At 37.1% G+C, this 19,421-nt stretch overlaps 1 protein-coding gene across 2 annotated transcripts in view; it reads right to left on the bottom strand.

Moving 5' to 3' along the window:
- The window catches only part of PNPLA8 (patatin like phospholipase domain containing 8), a 37,132-nt gene that overhangs the window by 10,191 nt on the left and 7,520 nt on the right, over positions 1-19,421 (bottom strand). For both annotated transcript variants that reach the window (XM_064142127.1, XM_064142126.1), the window contains exons 6-8: positions 18,095-18,266; positions 12,102-12,159; positions 10,167-10,361 (exon numbers count right to left, since the gene is read on the bottom strand). In XM_064142127.1, coding sequence (XP_063998197.1) covers positions 10,167-10,361; positions 12,102-12,159; positions 18,095-18,266 — 425 coding nt within the window. The remainder of the gene's footprint in view (positions 1-10,166; positions 10,362-12,101; positions 12,160-18,094; positions 18,267-19,421) is intronic.

Raw genomic sequence — 19,421 nt, 5'->3', positions numbered from 1 at the left:
GATAAGCAGAGCTGCTCCTTGAAATCCCTGGAATAAACACCTTGTGCTTATTACTTTGTAAGGCTATCTCAAAACTACAATTTCTCTTAATCCACCATAAAAACAAACACTTGAAAACTCTGGCAAGTAACTGTTCAGGTTTGCACTGAAAAATGGATTCCCCTTAAATTGGCCAATATAAAAACACAAGAGTTTGTACAGCAAAGCAAATGCATTTACACTTAGGTTATTAAATGACACTAATATTAGAATGTATACCATTGCTGTCTGTGACAGCTTGAAGAAAATCAGGTGTATTAGTTACATTTGTACTTCTACTATTCCAACTGCAAATAGAAAACACTACACATCACCTTACATGAAGAAGAAAATCACAGCAAAGATGTCAAGTTCTAAAAAGCTTCATTTTTCTGTATAATTAAGTTTCCCACATAGTACTTATAAGTATTTCAGTAAAAATTAGCAATACTGTAATTTATTATTTACATACACACATGTCATGCTAAATGCTTCTGAGAGCAACCAGCACTATTACTGTTATGAGTTAAACACTTAATAATATATTTCATATTATTTTACCCTACATTAGCTGTATTTGCTGTTGACATTCCTTCAGAATAAATGGCAAGCTAAGGTAGACAGCCGGATGATTATCTTAAATTAGTAACTCATCCCACTGAGTTAGTAATTGACAGAAAATAGTCAGCTGCTCTGAAGACATTACTGAACTCATGGGATTATGTCAGATACAGAACATGCACTCTTACACTGTACTGATGATGATTTGCTAAATATTAGCTGCTATCATAAAAGCAGTAAATATCCTGCAATAAAATATATTGGCAGGTATTTCATTATAGGCATAATCTGTGCAGCATAGATTTAATTATGTGAATTGTGCAGTTGTTCCAGGTTAAACCCAGCTGGGCTGGGGGAGTGGTCTGGAAATCTGACTCCAGGTGTCCCTGGCCCCTCCTGGTGGGAGGACCCCCAGGTCAAAGTTTATTGCAGTCCCACTTATTGTCCACAACCCTATTTAAGGGGCAACTCGAGTTTTTCTTGATCTCTTCCTTCCTTCGCCTGTGCTACATCTCCCTCCTGCTGCTGTTTCAGCTAACCACGTGGCCAACTCTGCTATCTCCTGCATAAAAGGGCAACATCCACCTCAATCCAGATAATCCACTGCCATCCAACCCAGTTTTGTATATGGAATAGGTTTGGACTGTGCTGAGCTGGGGTTAATTCTCCTCAAAACTTCTTTCTTTAATTTCTTTAATGCTGTGTTTTGCAGTGCTGCAGCTGAGCATTGATAACACACCAGTGTTGTGGCTACTGCTAAGCTGAGCACCCAGGCTGAGTTTTTTCCAGCATCTCCCCACCCCAAGATGCTGAGAGGGCACAGCTGAACCAGACGATCCAGAGTGGCCAAAGGGATATTCCATGCCATGTGATCTCAGCTCAGATACAAGAACGAAGTGAGTAGAAGGAAGTTCAGGGAAGATTCTTCCATGGTGTCTGTTCTCTAAAAGTAACTATTGCAGACAGGGGCAGGCAACATAGATTTTGTTCTGTTGGGCTTTGTAAGCTTAAATGGCAACAGCAGCAAACCAACAGGACACATCACCAAAACAGTCCTATTTTAACTGCGATGAATTGCCCATATCAAGTGAGGATCATGGTGTGTGGCTAAAGGAAAAGACCTGGCCTCTGGTTGAAGCTACACTAGCCCCAAATACATGCCCAAACTCGGGTTCTCTGTATGATGTTTGCAAAGCACAGGCAAAGTTCAAGGGTATGTTAATGAATAAAATCACAACAAAAAACACCCAGCACATGGATCTGAATACAATCCTTCTGGATTCAGACAACACTAGGGTGTTCAAGTCTAGAAGATTTGTCCATTCTTACATCAGTTAACTAAAGAAGAATACAAAAACTCTATTGGCTCTGACAGAGTGCATTTGACTAAGGAGAAGGCTCTAGTAGTTACATAAAATTGTAACATCAGTATAAAACTTCCACAAGTGAGCAAGAAATCACAGACTCAGAGATATTCTAACCCTAATTTTAAAGCTGATTCAGATGCAATACACTTTTATGTCAATAACTTGATTAATTACTAATTACTTATTGATCGTAGTTTTGTTAATGAATTGATCTATACTTTTAGTTGCCAGTTTATTAACAGTAAAATGTCAGGAAATTCAAAATGCTTTGAGGAAAATACAGAAGGCCATGGTCTAGCCTTGAGCTCTGTGGTAAAGGGTTGGACTTGATGATCTGTGAGGTCTCTTCCAACCCTGATGATACTGTGAAACTGTGTGAAGAGTAGGAAAACTAGCAGTGATTCACAGTGAATCCAAGTGACTCATGTTATTGGATATATCATTGATAAAAGCCACTCAAAACCTGATGACTTTTACTTTTAAAACTGTATGATCACCTGAACCGTGTAAACCAGCTCTACAGACAACTTCTACAACTGAATGTATTGCAGACTCCATACATTTATTTTTATCTTTCATATTGTAACTTCAAACAGAAAAGGGATTTCCCATAAATTCCCTTTATTTATAAACTATGCAAGCTGCTTACATTTCTTAATACCAAAAAATACTCTTTATTTTTTGAATAAACATTAGATTTAATTGCAACTGAAAATAAACAGGTTCACAACTAAAATATTTGGTCTTTAAACTGATAAAATTTAAGAAATAAAGTTAAGAACTTATTGAAGGTAATTGAATGTGAAGGGCTCAGGATTCAGATATGAACTACCTAATATTCACAGCATGGGAGGGGAAGAAGCAGAAAGAAACAAAGTAAAATATCTGTGTATTTCATGAGTCCTCTAAATTAATAAGTAACATGCCTAGAAGAAAAGAATATGAGATGTGTTTATCAAAGACAGATACTAAAAGAATAAACTAAACCAAATGTTTAGATTAAGAAAATCTGGATTTATAGACCACCTTACATGCCAGACCACTGGAAGTGATGAAAGACACCAGTGTGGAGAAAGAACTGGCTAAGGAGATGGGACAATACTCTGTGCATTAAACAGGGAACTCTTTGCTGGGACTTCTTTTTATCAGAGCTGCTCAACAGCTGGTTTGAGGCCCATCCTATTCATTATTATTTTCCCCAAAGTATGCTGCTACTAACAGAATCTGTTACTACAAAGTTAGGCTTTGCAAATACAAAGGCTTTACTGCAACTACTTGAAGAAAATTCTAAGGAGACAATATAGCCAAGGAAAATGCTCATAAACATAATGCTATGCTCTTCAGACTAAGTTGTGATCAGGTCAACTATGACAAAGACTGGAACAGAGCTCTACTACAGAATGATTTAAACCATCTATGTTGGAAGGAGCTGTTGAAAAGGCAACTGCAATTCTAAGCTTCCCCTTCCTCTGAAAAGGAGGACATCGTCTAGAACACAGTGTGCCAAGCCTGATCAAATTCCTCTGAATTTTGCTTCTAGTATAAAAATGTTAGTTTCAAATCTTGAATTTCATTCGCCTTTGGTCATGCCAAAACACACTGAGTAGTCCAGTTTAAAAGAGATTACTCAAAGTGCACCTGGTGCAAAGAAGGACTATTAGGATGATCAAGACAATACAAAGTCTACTCTGCAAGACTGCGACTGGCATATTTAATGTCATAAAAAAGTATATCAATGCTTTCTATGTATACATCAGAAAGGTAAATGTTAGAAGATGACAAGTTAAACTAGGTAGCAGTACTGGCACAAGAAGAATTTATATCCATTATCTAGGAATAGATTTAAGAGTGAAAATGTAATATTTTCTGGCCATAAGAAAAAGAAAGAAATATTTTCTTGAAATAACCTTTTGCAAGGGTAGCAACAGCAAAGATAGCTTTACATGTTTATGAACTACAGTCTATGATGCATTTTATGACCATGATAGATGACTGAATTTGACTTGAGGGAAACTATTTCACTCTATACTCTCTTTTTTTTTTTTTTCCCTAGGGAAATATCAGCTGAAGTAATTCTAAATTCCATAGCAAAACCATCTAATACACACCTGCAACAAAAACAACAGTATAAATATATCCCCTGTGAAAGAAACATTGTAAAGCATCTCTGAAGAGCTGACAACTGATTTGAGATTTCCAAAACTAACACTATCAATGAATCCTTTTATTGGAAAACAGAGTCCAGAAAATCGGGCTTAGATACTGTGCCCCAATCAACTACTGCATATTGAACTTATCAACTTCATGCAGGTTGTGATGAGGATAATTTTCACCATATATGTAGTCCTAAAACCAGTATTCATGGCAAGAAGAGGACAGTGTCCTAAATTACAATAGCAAAAGCAAATTAGAGGCTAGGTGGCAGCAAACAAAGCGTGAAGTGATTGTTCACATTAAGCACCAGACCCCAACTCATCATACACAGGCTTTCTTTAAGTGAAGAGGTAAAAACATATAGTCCCACTACAGTCTCAGGCTTTTCCTTGTAATGAGTATTGTGAGGCTATTTCCTATGGAAATACAGCCCTACTCAAGTCAGTATTAGGCAGATGCACAACCTAGGAAAATAAAACTTACAAGCTACCAAGTAAATTGTCCTTTTTGATCTAAGAAATGATGGCTGGTAACACCAGAACTTGAGAGCAGCAACCTAGCTTGTCTCTACAGAGACTGAGTTCCTTCAGTTCACATTTTTTTATTATACCAGCCTCCTCTGCTTTAACAAGATCTGTTGTATAGCAAATACTAGCTGGTAAACAGCGTCACAGAAAATACATGGACTCAGAAGTCAAAGTAAAAATACTGTTACTTGTAATAGAGCTCACCTGAGCATGAGGTTTATTTGTGATTTTTATTTTTTGGTTTATGAGGGTTTTGTGTGTGTGTTTTTTTTTTCTAAATAACCACTCCAAAAATTACATTAGCAAAGCATAACTCTGAATTATTTGAAATAAAAATGATTCCAAGCTAAGTGCCTAACCAAAATACACCCTCTATTTCATTTCACTGAACACATCGTCCAGTAACACCTCACTTAGCAAGTCCCTGCAGGGAATCTTACAAGCAGTCTGCTCTGCAACACACCAGAGCAATTTCACAAAGGCTGCTAAAGTGCATCGTGCACACCCACCTTAGGAGCTGCTAACTAACCCTCCAGAATCCAGAGAAGAAAAAGAAATGCACATATCCATGTAGCTAATATGTTCCAGTAGACTCTCTCTTCCTTAAATAGTAGGTGACATTGCCTTGAAGGCTGTAGGAAAATGTGTATGGCAACAAGTAGACAGAGAAACAAAGAAATATTTGTTTCTATCATTGTGAGAACAAGATACACCTACTAAACCACAGTCTGCATAAGCTCTGGTGCATACTGATCACCGTGGCATATCCTAAGAATGAAAAGAACTTCAATGTGACCTATATTCTATGTCTTCTTAGAGCCTGGGAAGCACCCTTGAATCTAATTTTAAAAGCTACCGTGTAAAACCAATTAGGGTAGGATCCACTAAGCGAATCACTTTTGAAGGCCTCTCCCCTAACAAGCTACAAAGATGAAATGATTTTACAGATGTACTGCCTAATAAAAGAAAGGGAAAGGTTTGAAAAATATGAAGAAACTGTGTAGTTTTTTTTTTAATGAAGGTGAGAACTGAACTTTTAGTTACATATTATTGTACAATACATTGTTGACATGCATCCTGTTAACAACTACCTTCCCTTGCTAATGGATGAGCTGCCAATTTACCTGCTTTACTATTTCAAAGAAAATAGGCTTGCTTGAACACTACTCAACATCAGCATTTTGATAAATGAAACTAATGGAGCAGAGAAATCGTGGGAAGCTATCAAGAAAAAGATGATCAAGTCCTCTGTATTAAATTGAGTGTATTTTACTTTGAGAAAAATCTGTGGCTTTGTTAAACTTGCCACATCACACACACAATTCCTGCTGCCCTTTTAATTCTTTCTGTGGATCAATTCTATTTTCTCACTGTAAAACTTAGTAAATTAATTGTGTATAATGATTTCATTAAATCTTAAATCATTCTTTTAAGTAATTGGTTGATTTCCTCAGTGAATTTACTCTCTACTTAAGTGACATTGAGTATTTCAAATGCATTTCACACTATAGGGAAAAAGGAGTAGTTGAAGATGTCACACTCCTCTGTAGGAAGTAGTGGAAGTAGGGGAAGAAGAAAAAAAAAGAAATTTCTGATTTAAACGGGACTGGGGAGAGGTTAAGAGCCCTCAGCGCTTCATAAATAGGTTTTGAAATAAAGAAGCTGACATGTGGCAATACAACTTCTATATTGTAACATCATGACTTGGTCTCTCTTGACTTGCACAGTTCCTGGAGAAGCATGTCACAGGGATTAAATCCCTTTGAATGTTAATGTGTTCCTCTTTTGAACCACAAAGAATATTAATCCTCCTCCCCTCATCCACCAACAGCTGCACTGTTTTTTCCTACTTAACAGACTAGAACTAGATAGTATAGCATGATTGACCTGAAAGTAAATATTGCTGTTTGTTTTGAACTGCTTACTCTTTTCTGAAGTTTAACAAACCTGGCATCAGTTTATAGGCAACCCTAATAAGAACAAGTGTTCAGGCACCCAGAAACCTCTAAACAATGACACTTGAAGAAGTGCAAACAATGTACTAACATCACTGAAAAATCAATGCACTTTCAAATCCCCTCCAATATTTACAGAAACTTGTACAAGAAGTCAGACTGGAATGTTCCCATGGAAAGGACATGCATGTTCTCACACATTTGAACAGTCCTAAGTCAGATCAGCTGAGAGAATGCTTTTCATTCAGACTGAGTGTACAACTGACTGAGAAGTTAATATAAAGCCTGGTCTTCATGTGAAAACTTCAAAGCCAGGAAAACAAATCTCATTAGATTTACTACTCTGGATGTTCACAGACATCTTACAATCACTTGCATCTTTGAGTTGTCTCTGTTCTTTGAATTATTTAGAAATATCAACACTGCAGAGCAGGTGATACATAAATTAGTAAGAAAGTAGCCTAGTTTATGTTCAGAGAAGAGATTATGTTGACTACTAAATGGAAGTTTTCTTCTTCCAAAAATCCCTCAGAACTCCACCATCTCTCAATATTGAAGTCTTTGGCATACATTGTTTTTTAGAATTTTAAAAGTCATAGTATCATCAAGAACATCTAACAATGTTACACATCTCTGATTTCTGCACTTCAAAAGCAGCACAATACAGTGCACAGGCCTAAATGGTAAGCCAGGAAAAGAACTAGCATTTCCACATTACAAATGTTAGTATCATACACAATCTGTTTGAAGTACTTAGCACTTTTACAACAAAAATCTGCTCTCTCATATGCACATGTATTCTTTTCAGTCCATTCTGAATACTTTCATAGCCATGAAATTCTAGACTACCTTGCATTTTCCACTGAGGTACCGTTACACTCAAGAACAGTGGCTCTCACTGCCAGTGCTAGGTAAGTTCACAGAGAGAGTGATTTGCCATTGGAATGGGCTGCCCAGGGAGGTGGTGGAGTCACCATCCATGCAGGTGTTCAAGAAAAGACTTAGTGCCATGGTCTAGTTGACTGGATAGGGCTGGGGGATAGGTTGGACTGGATGATCTTGGAGGTCTCTTCCAACTTGGTTGATTCTATTCTATTCTATTCAATTGGCAATGGTGGATTTATAGTCCAAGACAGAAATCTGCATGAAGGTGCATGTGGCACCTTGATAGCTGGACATCCGTAAAAAACAACAAGCATGTCCCACACAAAAAAAAAATCATTATGGAAATACAGATAAGATACATATCATTATGGAAATACAGGTAAGATAATGAAGAAATTGTAATATAAATGTAATCTAGGGAAGGAAAAGCATGAAAGACATTAAAAAGCACAACCTTTGGATCTAAAAGGATTCAGGAGCGTTTAAATATCATGCCTGGGTAGAAGATAGATTTTTAAATCATATGGAAGTTTAGCAACTAGGTTCTACTACAACAAACAGTTTTGGTACTGGAAACATATTTAGCTCCTTATGGCTCAAAAAAGGTGAACCACATCCTAGGCTCTTGTTTACTAGTAGTTAAAATACATCAAAAAGATAAGAATGGTGACTTTGGCAAAGTATTGTTAAGATCATATGGAAGGGCTTTGCCCAAACACTGTGGAATAAGGAAAAATTAACTAGACTTCATTCTAGCCCTGTGTATCCAAGAACACTGTACCTGACACTCTCTAACACTGATCATACATCAAATAGATTGGACCTAAAAGTGAACACAGATGAAATGAACAACCACCTGACTGCATTTCACACAGGTCTGGAAACTCAGAAATGCTGTTAAGACAAATAATTATCTAACAACTGCATGGAAATGAAAATCCATGTTGTTTATTTAGCTATTCTTCATACAGAGGCACAGACAGATTTTGATGTACTCTCAATTCAAGGAAAGAGGGGGAGGAAAGGTGAGAAGAGGAAGAAGAGTGCTTTACATAGCTTAACACTGACCCATTCAAGCAGTTAAGCAGTGGCTTGGAAGACCTCCAAAGACTAAAGCAGCTCCCTTTCCAGTTTTGCTTGACCATATGGAAGATGAACACATTACAGGACTTCAAGCAGTGCTCTAGAATTGTAATGTCTGATGTGCTACTCAAATTTTAGCTTTAAAAATACCAAAACCTTATTGTTTATTTCAGGCAGTATTTGATTAAAACGTTTTGAGAATAACAAGACGTAACATAATGGACAGGTTCTAGGGTAAAGAAGGGAAGGGAGAAAGGACCCTAAACAAAAAAGGCAAAATAGAATAAAGTGGAAAAAAAACCCTGTCAGAATCTGATCTGTACTCACACCATTTTGCCCTCCACAGGAACCCTGCCCCTTCTCTTTCCAACTTATATTCAGGTTAAAAAAGCTCTTCATAATTATTCTGCATCTTTACAAATGTTAATAAAAAATGTGGAAGTATGCTGTTTCTTTCCAGATACAACTCTAGCTGTTTCTCTGTATCAGTGCTTTTGTTTATTATCTCTTAAGCTAATGTTTTGCTTTTTTTCATTATTTCACCTCATACTCCTTGTTTATCTGTTAGCTTTTAAAACCTCAGTATTACTCATGCACAAGACAATGCTAATAAGATTACAGTCTTTTCATGGATGCCATAAGAAATTCTTTATGTGATTCAGGTACAAATTATTACTTAAAATATGCTGCTATTGCTTGCTAGTAATTAAGGCTAATGCTATCATATAAATTAATGGAATTAAGTATAATAGCTGCTTTCTTCCAATGCAAGTGAAAGACTCCTACACTGTCTTTGCTGAAGACCTATGGTTCAGTCACTCTTCATAACCTTTTCCACTGCAGATCTCCACCAGATCTTTTTAAAAATAAATACTGATACTTTTAAATGGCTATAAAAAGCATTATTTTAAAACTCAGAAGTGCAGAACAATAAAGGGGCAGTGGAGAACAACAACTCAATAGTCAAAAAAAATACTGAATAAATTGATTTGCTTTGTTCTTTACTAACCAGGGTCACCAACGGAAGCTGTAACACAAAAGGTAGTAATACATTGATAGGAGACTTCACTTTATACTCAAGATATTTCCTTTGGCAGCTGTCCTCTGAGTTAATCTTACTGCCAGAGCACCTCTTATTCTTGTTATTAGCTCAGAATCAGGGTAGAGCTTAATATGCTATCAGTGGAAAGACGTAAAAGTAGGTTGTAAACAGAAATTACACATTAATAAAAGGAACAATGAAATACAGAACTTGATTTTTCCACACTCTGCAGTATTACTAGTACTTAAGTAACACCATCTGTTTAGTGAAATAATGCTTAATGACATACCAGTTGTAAGCCAGAGGCAATTTACAACTCTCAAAGTTTCCTTCTAGGCAGAAAAGAAATGAACAGCAATAGCACTTAAGTCAGTATTTAGAAGACTAAGATTTTTAAGCCTATATCTTTTTTAGTTCTGGAGAGTTACACAAGCTAAAAATATCCTTTCTTATCCCTACCTATCCCAGATTTCCCTTATACTAACAACTTAAGTTTTTATTCAGAAATTCAGACAACTTTTTTCTCAGGTATCACACTGGAAAATATTTACTGTAGGAGAAGATTTCAACTTACCTGATGAAGATCATTGCCCAAAACATATTCCTGAAAGTAACCTGGTGCAGCAGATGATGCTCTAATGGCTTGCCACAGTTTATACTGACAGCCTCCCATGTAATGAGACTTAACACCAGGAAAGTGATTGTAGTTTCTGAAAACAAATGCTTTCAGTGGTGTTCCTCTGTTTACGATGGTGCTCACTGCAGATACCTAGGGAGTCAGGAGGAACAAAATGTTGTGTGATGGTAACAAAAAACAATAGTGTGAGAATGACAGCTTCCCACAATATGCAATTCCGTTTATACATTAAATGCATCTCTGGAACCTTACTTGCTTCATTATTTAGTATTTATAATGCCTATCTAAATTTTAATAAGTAAAAAAACCCCAAACCAACAGAATTCCCTTAAAAAAAAAAGCTAGTTTTAACCTGAAAGTAATTGTTTCCACTGGCTATTCTATTTCCACCAATATCTATCCATTGACATTTAAACAAAATCTAGTGTTGTTTGCATGATTTTCAAATATTTTGCCTTTATGAATAGTAGCTCACACTCAGAAGCCTGCAACCAGCAACACAAGAATGCCACTAAATACAAATGTTAGAGAAGTCAAACAATTTCTTCCTCAAGAAAGAAAAACAAAAGAATGAAACCCAAATTTCCACTCTTTAGCTACATCAGTTAGATCATTTCATTCACAGTTAAGCCCATCCTTACAGAAAACAAGAGTATGATTTCTGTATCACGATGCAGAAGGAAAACACATTCATGATTCTTCACCTCCTCACTACTTTTTTTCAAAAGGAAGGTTTAGTTCTAAATACTACTGGAAGGAGTAAGAAAAAAAAAGCTTTAGAAAGCTGGATAGATTACTCCTCAAACTAAGCTTGATTTTTTTTTGGCAATATTCATATGCACTTCCACTTCATCATGCAGTCAAAGTTGTGAAGTGCTGAGCATCTTCTGGAAAAATCCAACGTGTCATGAATTTAACATCAGCAGAGAAAACAACTGCATGTTGTATTTTGATTTTGCTGTGCCTTGTAAAGTGTGCCATCACTGCCAGAACTACAAAGCTATTATTGGGAATAGCTAGTTTCAGCTCTATTTATATTCACATTTTACTACTGAAGAACATGGAAGGAAGCCAAAGATCCTGGTTCAAAGATAACTTTCAAGTCAATGTAGGATAGCTTCTCTCTCAGAAAGCAACATACCATTCCAGCCTTTTCATGTCCTTGTTTTAGACATGGACTAGGAATGCAGTCAGTCAAACATGTTTCTATCTTTAGAAAAATGTGAATATCTTCCATTTAACAGTAAAGCATTGAATATAGTACTATGACACCAAAACACCTGTTAATTACAGATTGTTCTCAAATATGTGCTATTATATTTCTCTTCTTTCTTCACACCCTATCATTCACTAAAAATAAAATACTCCTGCTCTCTCATCTTTCACTCTTGTGCTGCTGCTGTATATAACTACAATTAATTGATGTCCTTTATATAATACAGGAAAAGCAGAGATCTCAGGGTCTATGTATGTGACTGGAAAAAATCCAGATGAAAGTGACAAAAAACCCAGTTCCACCATGACAGAAACACAGACCACAGCTGACATGATGAGATCTCCAGGTAACAGAATTCTCTTATATGAAAAACTAACTTTGCAAAACTTCAAGTAGCTGACCTAGTGCTTCTTTGCATATAAGCCTCTTAGCATCTCTGAACCATATTCTAACTTAAAGTATTAGATAAAAATGTAAGAAATTACTCCAGAAGTTTAAGAACCTAATGATTTCTTTTATCCTTTAGAAGCATGGCTTATTTCACATGCAAGCTTGGAGAGCACATCAACAGTCATGCCATTTATCCAGTATTTTTATATGGAGAGTACTCTTACTCAGAACTCTTAAGTGTAATTACTTTAGAGAACTGTATTTACCTTTGGACATGTGGAATTTCTTGCTGTTTCAATCAGAAGATCGGAGCCCATTTTTTCTCTACAAATATGTGAAAAAAATGAAAACCACTCCATCAGTTCAGCATTAAAAGGAAGAAAAACTTTTTTATCATCCTTACTTCTGAAAGCATTACATCTAAAAGCAGCAATACTTGAATTTCACTTCATTAACTGGATTTCCATGGACCAATGTTTCACACCCTCTATACTGTTGGACATAAGTCTTAGGAGCAATTGAAATCTTAATTCAGTAACTCATTTTACCACATACCCCAAAATTATTGGGATTACTCAACTAGATTCTAAGAGGAAAATGAGTTCTTTTCTACATTTAAGAATTGAAAATTCGTCATCTTTATTAAGCAGTTTTATAATAATGAAAATTAATATAGTGAACTGCTATAAAAACAAAAAGGTTAGGAAATAAATATTCAACTGTACATGATTTAGAAGTTAAAACATCCACATGTAAGTCTTCCATGACAATAATTCAATATGCACTTAACATCTCTTTTTGAGGAGATCTTTTTCTTATGTATACATGGTTATAGATTTGACAGTGAAATCATGCAAACGGTTAGCATTGTGATTTACGATCACGTCAGCATTTGAGTCATGCTGGGGTTTGAGCAGGGCTGAGTAACTGAACAGACTTAGGTCATTCTGATAAGGAGGCACAGCTGCAGAAAAGTGGCCTTGGGAGGCTAGCAGAGAAGCTGAGAAAGTTCTGAGCTGTGTGAGGGGGCAGGCTGGTTAGCCCTGGGAAGGAGAAAATGCTGTGGCTAGCTGCGCAAAGGGGGATTAAGGGGGGCATTTGGTCAGGTTTGCCCTCTATGTGTGTGGACAGCCCATGTTCTGCTATGTAAGGCTATCAAAAGTACACGCCCCTGTACCAAACTCCATGATATAAGCATCATGGTTAGCTTCAGTAAACGGGTTGACCACCTATGTACCATATTGGTATAAGCTCATGTCTTTCCCGCTCCCACGTGGCCTAAGTGAAGCCAATCCAGCAGAGTCAGTACTCTTAACTGCTAACTAGAAGGCAACCCTCCTACATACTGCAGAAGACCAGAGGACGTCAGTAGTGATCACATAATTATAAGCCTATTATCAGTAATAATCTCATACTGATAAACCAATTATCTCATACCAGTATGTATTTCAATGTTGATTTGCTTACAATAAAGATAAACTATTCTACAGAGCAGGCTTTCATTTAAACCAGCAAGTTTCATTCCTTCATCACAGCCCACAAAAACACAAGTAGCGCATCCATCTCATTCTGCAAAGACAGTTTTCAGTATGGCCATATTTCAAGGTGATTCTGTGATGTTAAGAGGTCATCCAATACTGTGACAATAGGCAGCAGCACTTCCACTATTAGACACAACATCTTCAACAATCTAGTAAGAGCAGAAGCTAAAAGAAGCTTTACATGCTACTATAGCAGTAGGCCCCAAAACACACAGTAAACTATGGAGAACAATTTACTGCTCAACTGCTGGTTATCTATGTGTGAAGGATGGCTGTGCACATGTCCTTGAGAGGGAGGAAGGAAGTGAGATAGCTTCTAGCCCTAGGAAGTCTGCTGCTGACAGTTCTTACATCAATAAGGCTGCTTTATTTTTTCCAATAAATGCATTAATTCCAGTCTCACAGACATCATCCAGAAGGAGAAGAGTGCCATCTGCACTCACTAATTGGTTACAGAAGGAGATGAAGGCATGCATAACTATGAAGTAGGAATTTACAGAAATAAAAGATGAGATTGACAGAAGTGAGATACAAAAGACATCACTTTCATCTACTTCTTCCTTAATGGTTGCATTAGACATTTCTCCCAATTTCTGAAGGCAAAAATTAAAGAATTGCACAAACAATATCCACTGCTTAATTACAGGAACCAGATTTTTTTTTACATCTTGTTTCTTACAAAAAACACAACTGATGCATCAGAGTACATACAAGAAACCCCTTAAAATACTCTGCAACTTAGACATTAAAGTCTAAAAAGAAACGTTTATATACCAGCTAGCATTAATGATGTAATTGTGTATTATGGAAACATCTTTGTGTAGCCTCACAGTTTTCTTACGTTCCTTACTGAAGTCACAAGTGCACTTAAAAAGGGGGTAACTGAGATTGCAAACAGTATTTTAAATGAAACTGCATAACAGCATGAAAATATTTTCTGTATTCTCAGTTCCAACCACCTCACACAGAATCATCTCGTTTGACCACAAGTATATAGACGTTTCATTAAATCATCCATAACAACACTAAAATCACTTCTGACATTGAAGTTATTTTAGATCCTGTAAGCATTTTGCATTATGGCACTCGTGACTTACTACTTTACATATCATTTTCTATCCTTTAGTTCCATTTATCTGCTTTGTTTGTGTCTGTCTGTGTCCTCTGTCCTCTAGACATGACCTACTTAAGCAAGTCTCCTTTACAAATGTTGCTATTTCATTGCTTCGAGTTACTAATATTGCAACACTTACTGAAATATGCAATGATGAACAGATTGCTAACCATATGCTTAAAGAAACATTCTACTGGGCTACCGCCAGGGTCAAATCAAACAGTTTGGAGAAGGAGAATTCAATTTGAAAGGCAAAATTATAACTTTTAAATGCTTCTAAAAGCAACAAAAGTACCAGGAAACTATGACAGCTTCACAGGACAAACCTTAATTGCATGTTCCATAAGGATACAGAACATCTCACCGACAACATAGCAAAGTTTAAGTGTGGCTAGAGCGACTAACTGGTACAGAATGAGTTGTCCATCTAGTCACACGAGAGCAGTCTCAATTTGTACTTCAAATTGCATAACAAACACTGGTTTGAAGTATTATTACTTGCAATCCCAAACATATGTATTATCTTACCAGCAGAGCACATGTAGCTTTTACCCTATCCTCCAAATAGTGTTTGATTGCTTCAAGATTACAAATTCCCAGTATGGGATTTTAGTTAGCTTGTGAAAATCCCCAGCTGCTTACCAAGTTTCTCAAGACAGTATGAAAGAAGAAAACTGTACATGTAAGCAACAGTTGAAACAAAAAAACCTGAACTGCAAGTCAGGCAAGTGCAATTCGATACAGCATTACACGGAGTGATACATGGTAAGTGTAAGTAATAAAAGCAACTGATTAAAAACTGTCTTCAAATTGCAAGTGAGGGAATATGTAGGAAGAGTTGAAATAAACATGAATGCAAGGCATAAAATAATTCCCTGCAGCACTCAGAATAAAATGTCAGTTAACCAAAATTAGCTGTCATTTTCTGAAATGGAATTTATGATACATCTCATGACTGCACGCAACATTAACCTAATGCAACATTAGCTTAATTATTTTCAGCAAGAAATACTTTCTGATAGAAAAGAATACCATCAATATAATGGAAGGGCTAAATATATATTACATGACTGTATTATTTCAAGCAAGGCTGACAAGCCTACTGCCATTTAAACAACAAAAACCCATCCAGCACAAGTAAGGCTTTTAAACCAAAACCAGAACATAAAGCTGTTTTCCCAGGCAATGACTGAAGATCAAACCAGACCTTACTGCCATGAAGAGATGCTACGCAATTTGTCAATTCCCTTAACTTTCACATCACAGGGAAGCCTGAAGGAATCCCTGTTGTTTCAATGGAATGTTGTGTAGGCATAGTATCTTCCTTCAGCACTGCAAAATTAGGTCAACAAAAAGTCACTTGTTAATCACTAAAGTGAATTTTTATTTTAGTCTATGGACAGAGTAACAATTGCCTAACTTTGGTCCAGTGCACAGGAGCAGAGTGCTTTAACTCCTCCAGACTAAGAAAAGAGTTCCCAAAGAACAGGGGAAGGGAAAATCACTAACTCATCTCCAATAAAGGCACAACTGAAATGCCTCTACACTAACACAAGGAGCCTGGGGAACAAACAGGAAGAACTGCAAATATGTGCAAGTCTACAGGGTTATGATGTCATTGGCATCACTGAGACATGGTCGGATGGATCTCATGATTGGAGCTTGGGGATAGATGGTTATAGACTCTTCAGGAGAGACAGGCAGGGGAGAAAGGAAGGGGATGCTGCCCTCTCCATCAGTGATAAACTGGAGTCCATGAAGCTCCACCTGGGGATGTGCAACGCAAAAACAGAGAGCTTGTGGGTAAAGGTTAAAAGGAAGACAGGGGAAGGTGACATCATAGGAGGTGCCTGCTACAGACCTCCTGATCAGGAAGATGAAGCCCTTTACAAAAAAAATAGGAAAAGCTTCACAATTACAGGCCCTGGTCCTCATGGGGAACTTCAATCACCCTGACATCTGCTGGAAGGACAACACAGCAGAGCACCAGCAATCTAAGAGGTTCCTGGAATGCTTTGATGATAACTTCCTCCTCCAAGTGGTAGAGGAACCTACAAGAAAAGGTGCTATGCTGGACCTAGATCTCACCAACAAGGAGGGGCTGGTGAGTGAAGCTGAATGGTAGCCTTGGCTGCAGTGACCATGAAATGGTAGAGTTTAAGATCCTCAAGGCACCAAGTAGGGTGCATAGCAAACTCAATGCTCTGGACATCAGAAGAGCAGACTTCAACCTCTTCAGGGACCTCCTTGGCAGAGTGCATTGGGAAAAAATTCTAGAAGGAAGGGGGGCCCAGGAAAGCTGCTCAATGCTCAAGGATCACCTCCAGGATCACCATCCCAAAAAAGAAGGCAGCAGGTAAGAACGCCAGGAGGCCTGCATGGATGAAGAGAGAGCTCCCGGACACACTTAGATGCAAGAAGAAAGCCTACAGAGAGCGGAAACAAGGACAGGGAACCTGGGGTGAATGCAAAGAAATTGTTCATGCAACCAGAGCTCAGTTTAGGAAAGCTAAATGAAAACTAGAATTGACTCCGGCCAGGGACATTAAGGGAAACAAGAAGAACTTCTTCAGGTATATTAGTGAGAAAAGGAGGACTAGGGAGAATGTGGGACCCTTCCAGAAGGGAAATAGAGAAATTGAAAACAAACAAACAAACAACAAAGCTCCTTTCTAAAACCAGTATGAACTCCACATATCTGTGAAGAGCAATTCATGATATCCACTCCATAAGCACATTTATTCCCCAAAATATGCAAAAACAGAGTGAAGTGCTTGGAAGCCTCTCTCCTCAGCAAAGAAGTGAGATGTTCAGAACTGAGGAAGTACAAACTTTCCCAATGTAATTTTTGGAAAAATCTCCTTCATCCCCATAGAGCATACTAAGTGTATTCTCTAAGTAACTTGTCATTATCTACTCAAATAAACCTTTTACCATTTCACATTTCCTCTCAGAGAAGATTGTTTCAGTTTTCAGTAGCAGCGCTATCTGCTATTTGGGAAGCTATGATATTGGTCTGCTAAAAAATATAAATACTAGAACTATTAATACAAAAACATATGAATATCACTAAGTAATAAATCTTGCAACATTTTCTTCCAGTGGCTTCTCCTGAACAGCCATTAGTGCATTTGCAGATCTATCTATGAACCAACACCATTTCATTGGCAGTTCTGACACAGTGGATATTTTTTTATTGCTATCTCTACAGCTCATTTCCCTTTTTAAAGAAGGAGACAATGGACAAAACCCCATCATATAGCAGCTAAGATTAAAAATCCCTAGTACAGCACATTATTTCATTTCTAAGCATGTCGCCTGTAAGAAAAAAGGCACAGCAGGTGACTAGTAAAATTTGTAGCAGGTCTATAATGAGTCAGATGAGGCAAAGCTGGCAAGCATACAGGAGTATAATCAGAAATCAGTGCACTAAAGCTTACTCTATCCCCCAGAAGCAGAAATCATTACATTAAAGGCTTTCAATGTTTTGGTAAATATGAGACCAGCTATTTCAAGAGACTTTCTAGTTTAAGAATTTGCTCATCAGTGAAAGAGTAACAAAACCAAAGGCTCTCAGACATGACACTAATTATTTTTCACTTACTTGAGCATTTTTTCCCATATGTCACTGTCATAAAAGGCATGGCTCCAGCCCATTTTGACTGTTCCAACAATGACGTTCTGCTTAAAAACATCTGATCCTAACTTGCGATACAGCTCTTCACAATCGTCCAGAGGAATATGGAACAACCCCAACATAAAAGCTAATATAGCTCCTGAAAGAGAAATATTTTAAAATGTAAAATACAGCCTGCAGTATGACTATAAGGATGGATCACCATTCAGTTTAGTTCACAGGTTAGCAGAATACCTATCTTTAAAAGATCAACTGAGATTTGTATCTCTAAGTTCCTGTTCAGACAGCACAGACTATGCTTTAGAAGGTCACGTATAAGACAAGGGAAAATCACTAACTCATCTCCAATAAAGGCACAACTGAAATGCCTCTACACTAACACAAGGAGCCTGAGGAACAAACAGGAAGAACTACAAATATGTTCAAAAACTATGGGAAGTTGAAAAATGACATTAATTCATTCGGCAGACTTCATCCCTGCAAACAAATACATGACACAAAGCAAATCCACTGCTCCATGTGGAAACAAAAATCACCAAGGAAAATCCCTGCTGTGGTACTAAAAATATAGTTGGGATGATTACTTGCTGTCTGGCAAATGCTGAGTCAACAGAGAAAAAACATAAAGAAAACTCTGTACAAAGAGGAGAGTTTCGACTGGTCAGAAATAGATCTGGTTACAATCATTTGTAATCAGTCATTCATACACACTGCCACCTAGTGTGTGCTTAAAGTCTATAAGAAGAATGAAATAGCAAAAAACCCAAGATAGGAATATCTAATTGACTGGATAAGGCTGGGTGCTAGGTTGGACTGGATGATCTTGGAGGTCTTGTCCAACCTGGTGGATTCTAGGATTCTAAAATAATTATGATCTATCCTTGAAGGAACAGAACAACCAGATAAAAAAATCATGGGTGTAGAACACAATGAAAAAGGCTATAGAAAAATATAATTCACACACACTGCAAGAATGAAGTTAGCACTAATCAGAGTACTGAGATCAAGTTATGAACATCAGGTCTCTCTATCAAAGATAAAATGACTTTACTGTAATTGAAGGAAACAGAGTATTTTTTTCAGCGAAGTTATCTTTCCAAAGAAAGAACCACTTACTTCTAAAAGGATTTTTTTCAAAGACTATTAAAAACATAAAGCAGGGATACAGTCCCTATCAACCAAGGTCTAGTAGATATGAACATTCTCCTCTTCTGTTTGGAGCCTATTACACAAATATCTGGAAACACAAACATTTTATCGAGTTGTGGTGATCTGCATTTAATGTTTTTTATGT

Source organism: Pogoniulus pusillus, chromosome 4 (assembly GCF_015220805.1).
Source record: "Pogoniulus pusillus isolate bPogPus1 chromosome 4, bPogPus1.pri, whole genome shotgun sequence".
Classification (NCBI taxonomy): domain Eukaryota; kingdom Metazoa; phylum Chordata; class Aves; order Piciformes; family Lybiidae; genus Pogoniulus; species Pogoniulus pusillus.
The sequence above is the reverse complement of the archived record's forward strand: the minus strand, read 5'-3'. Positions and strand labels throughout refer to the sequence as shown.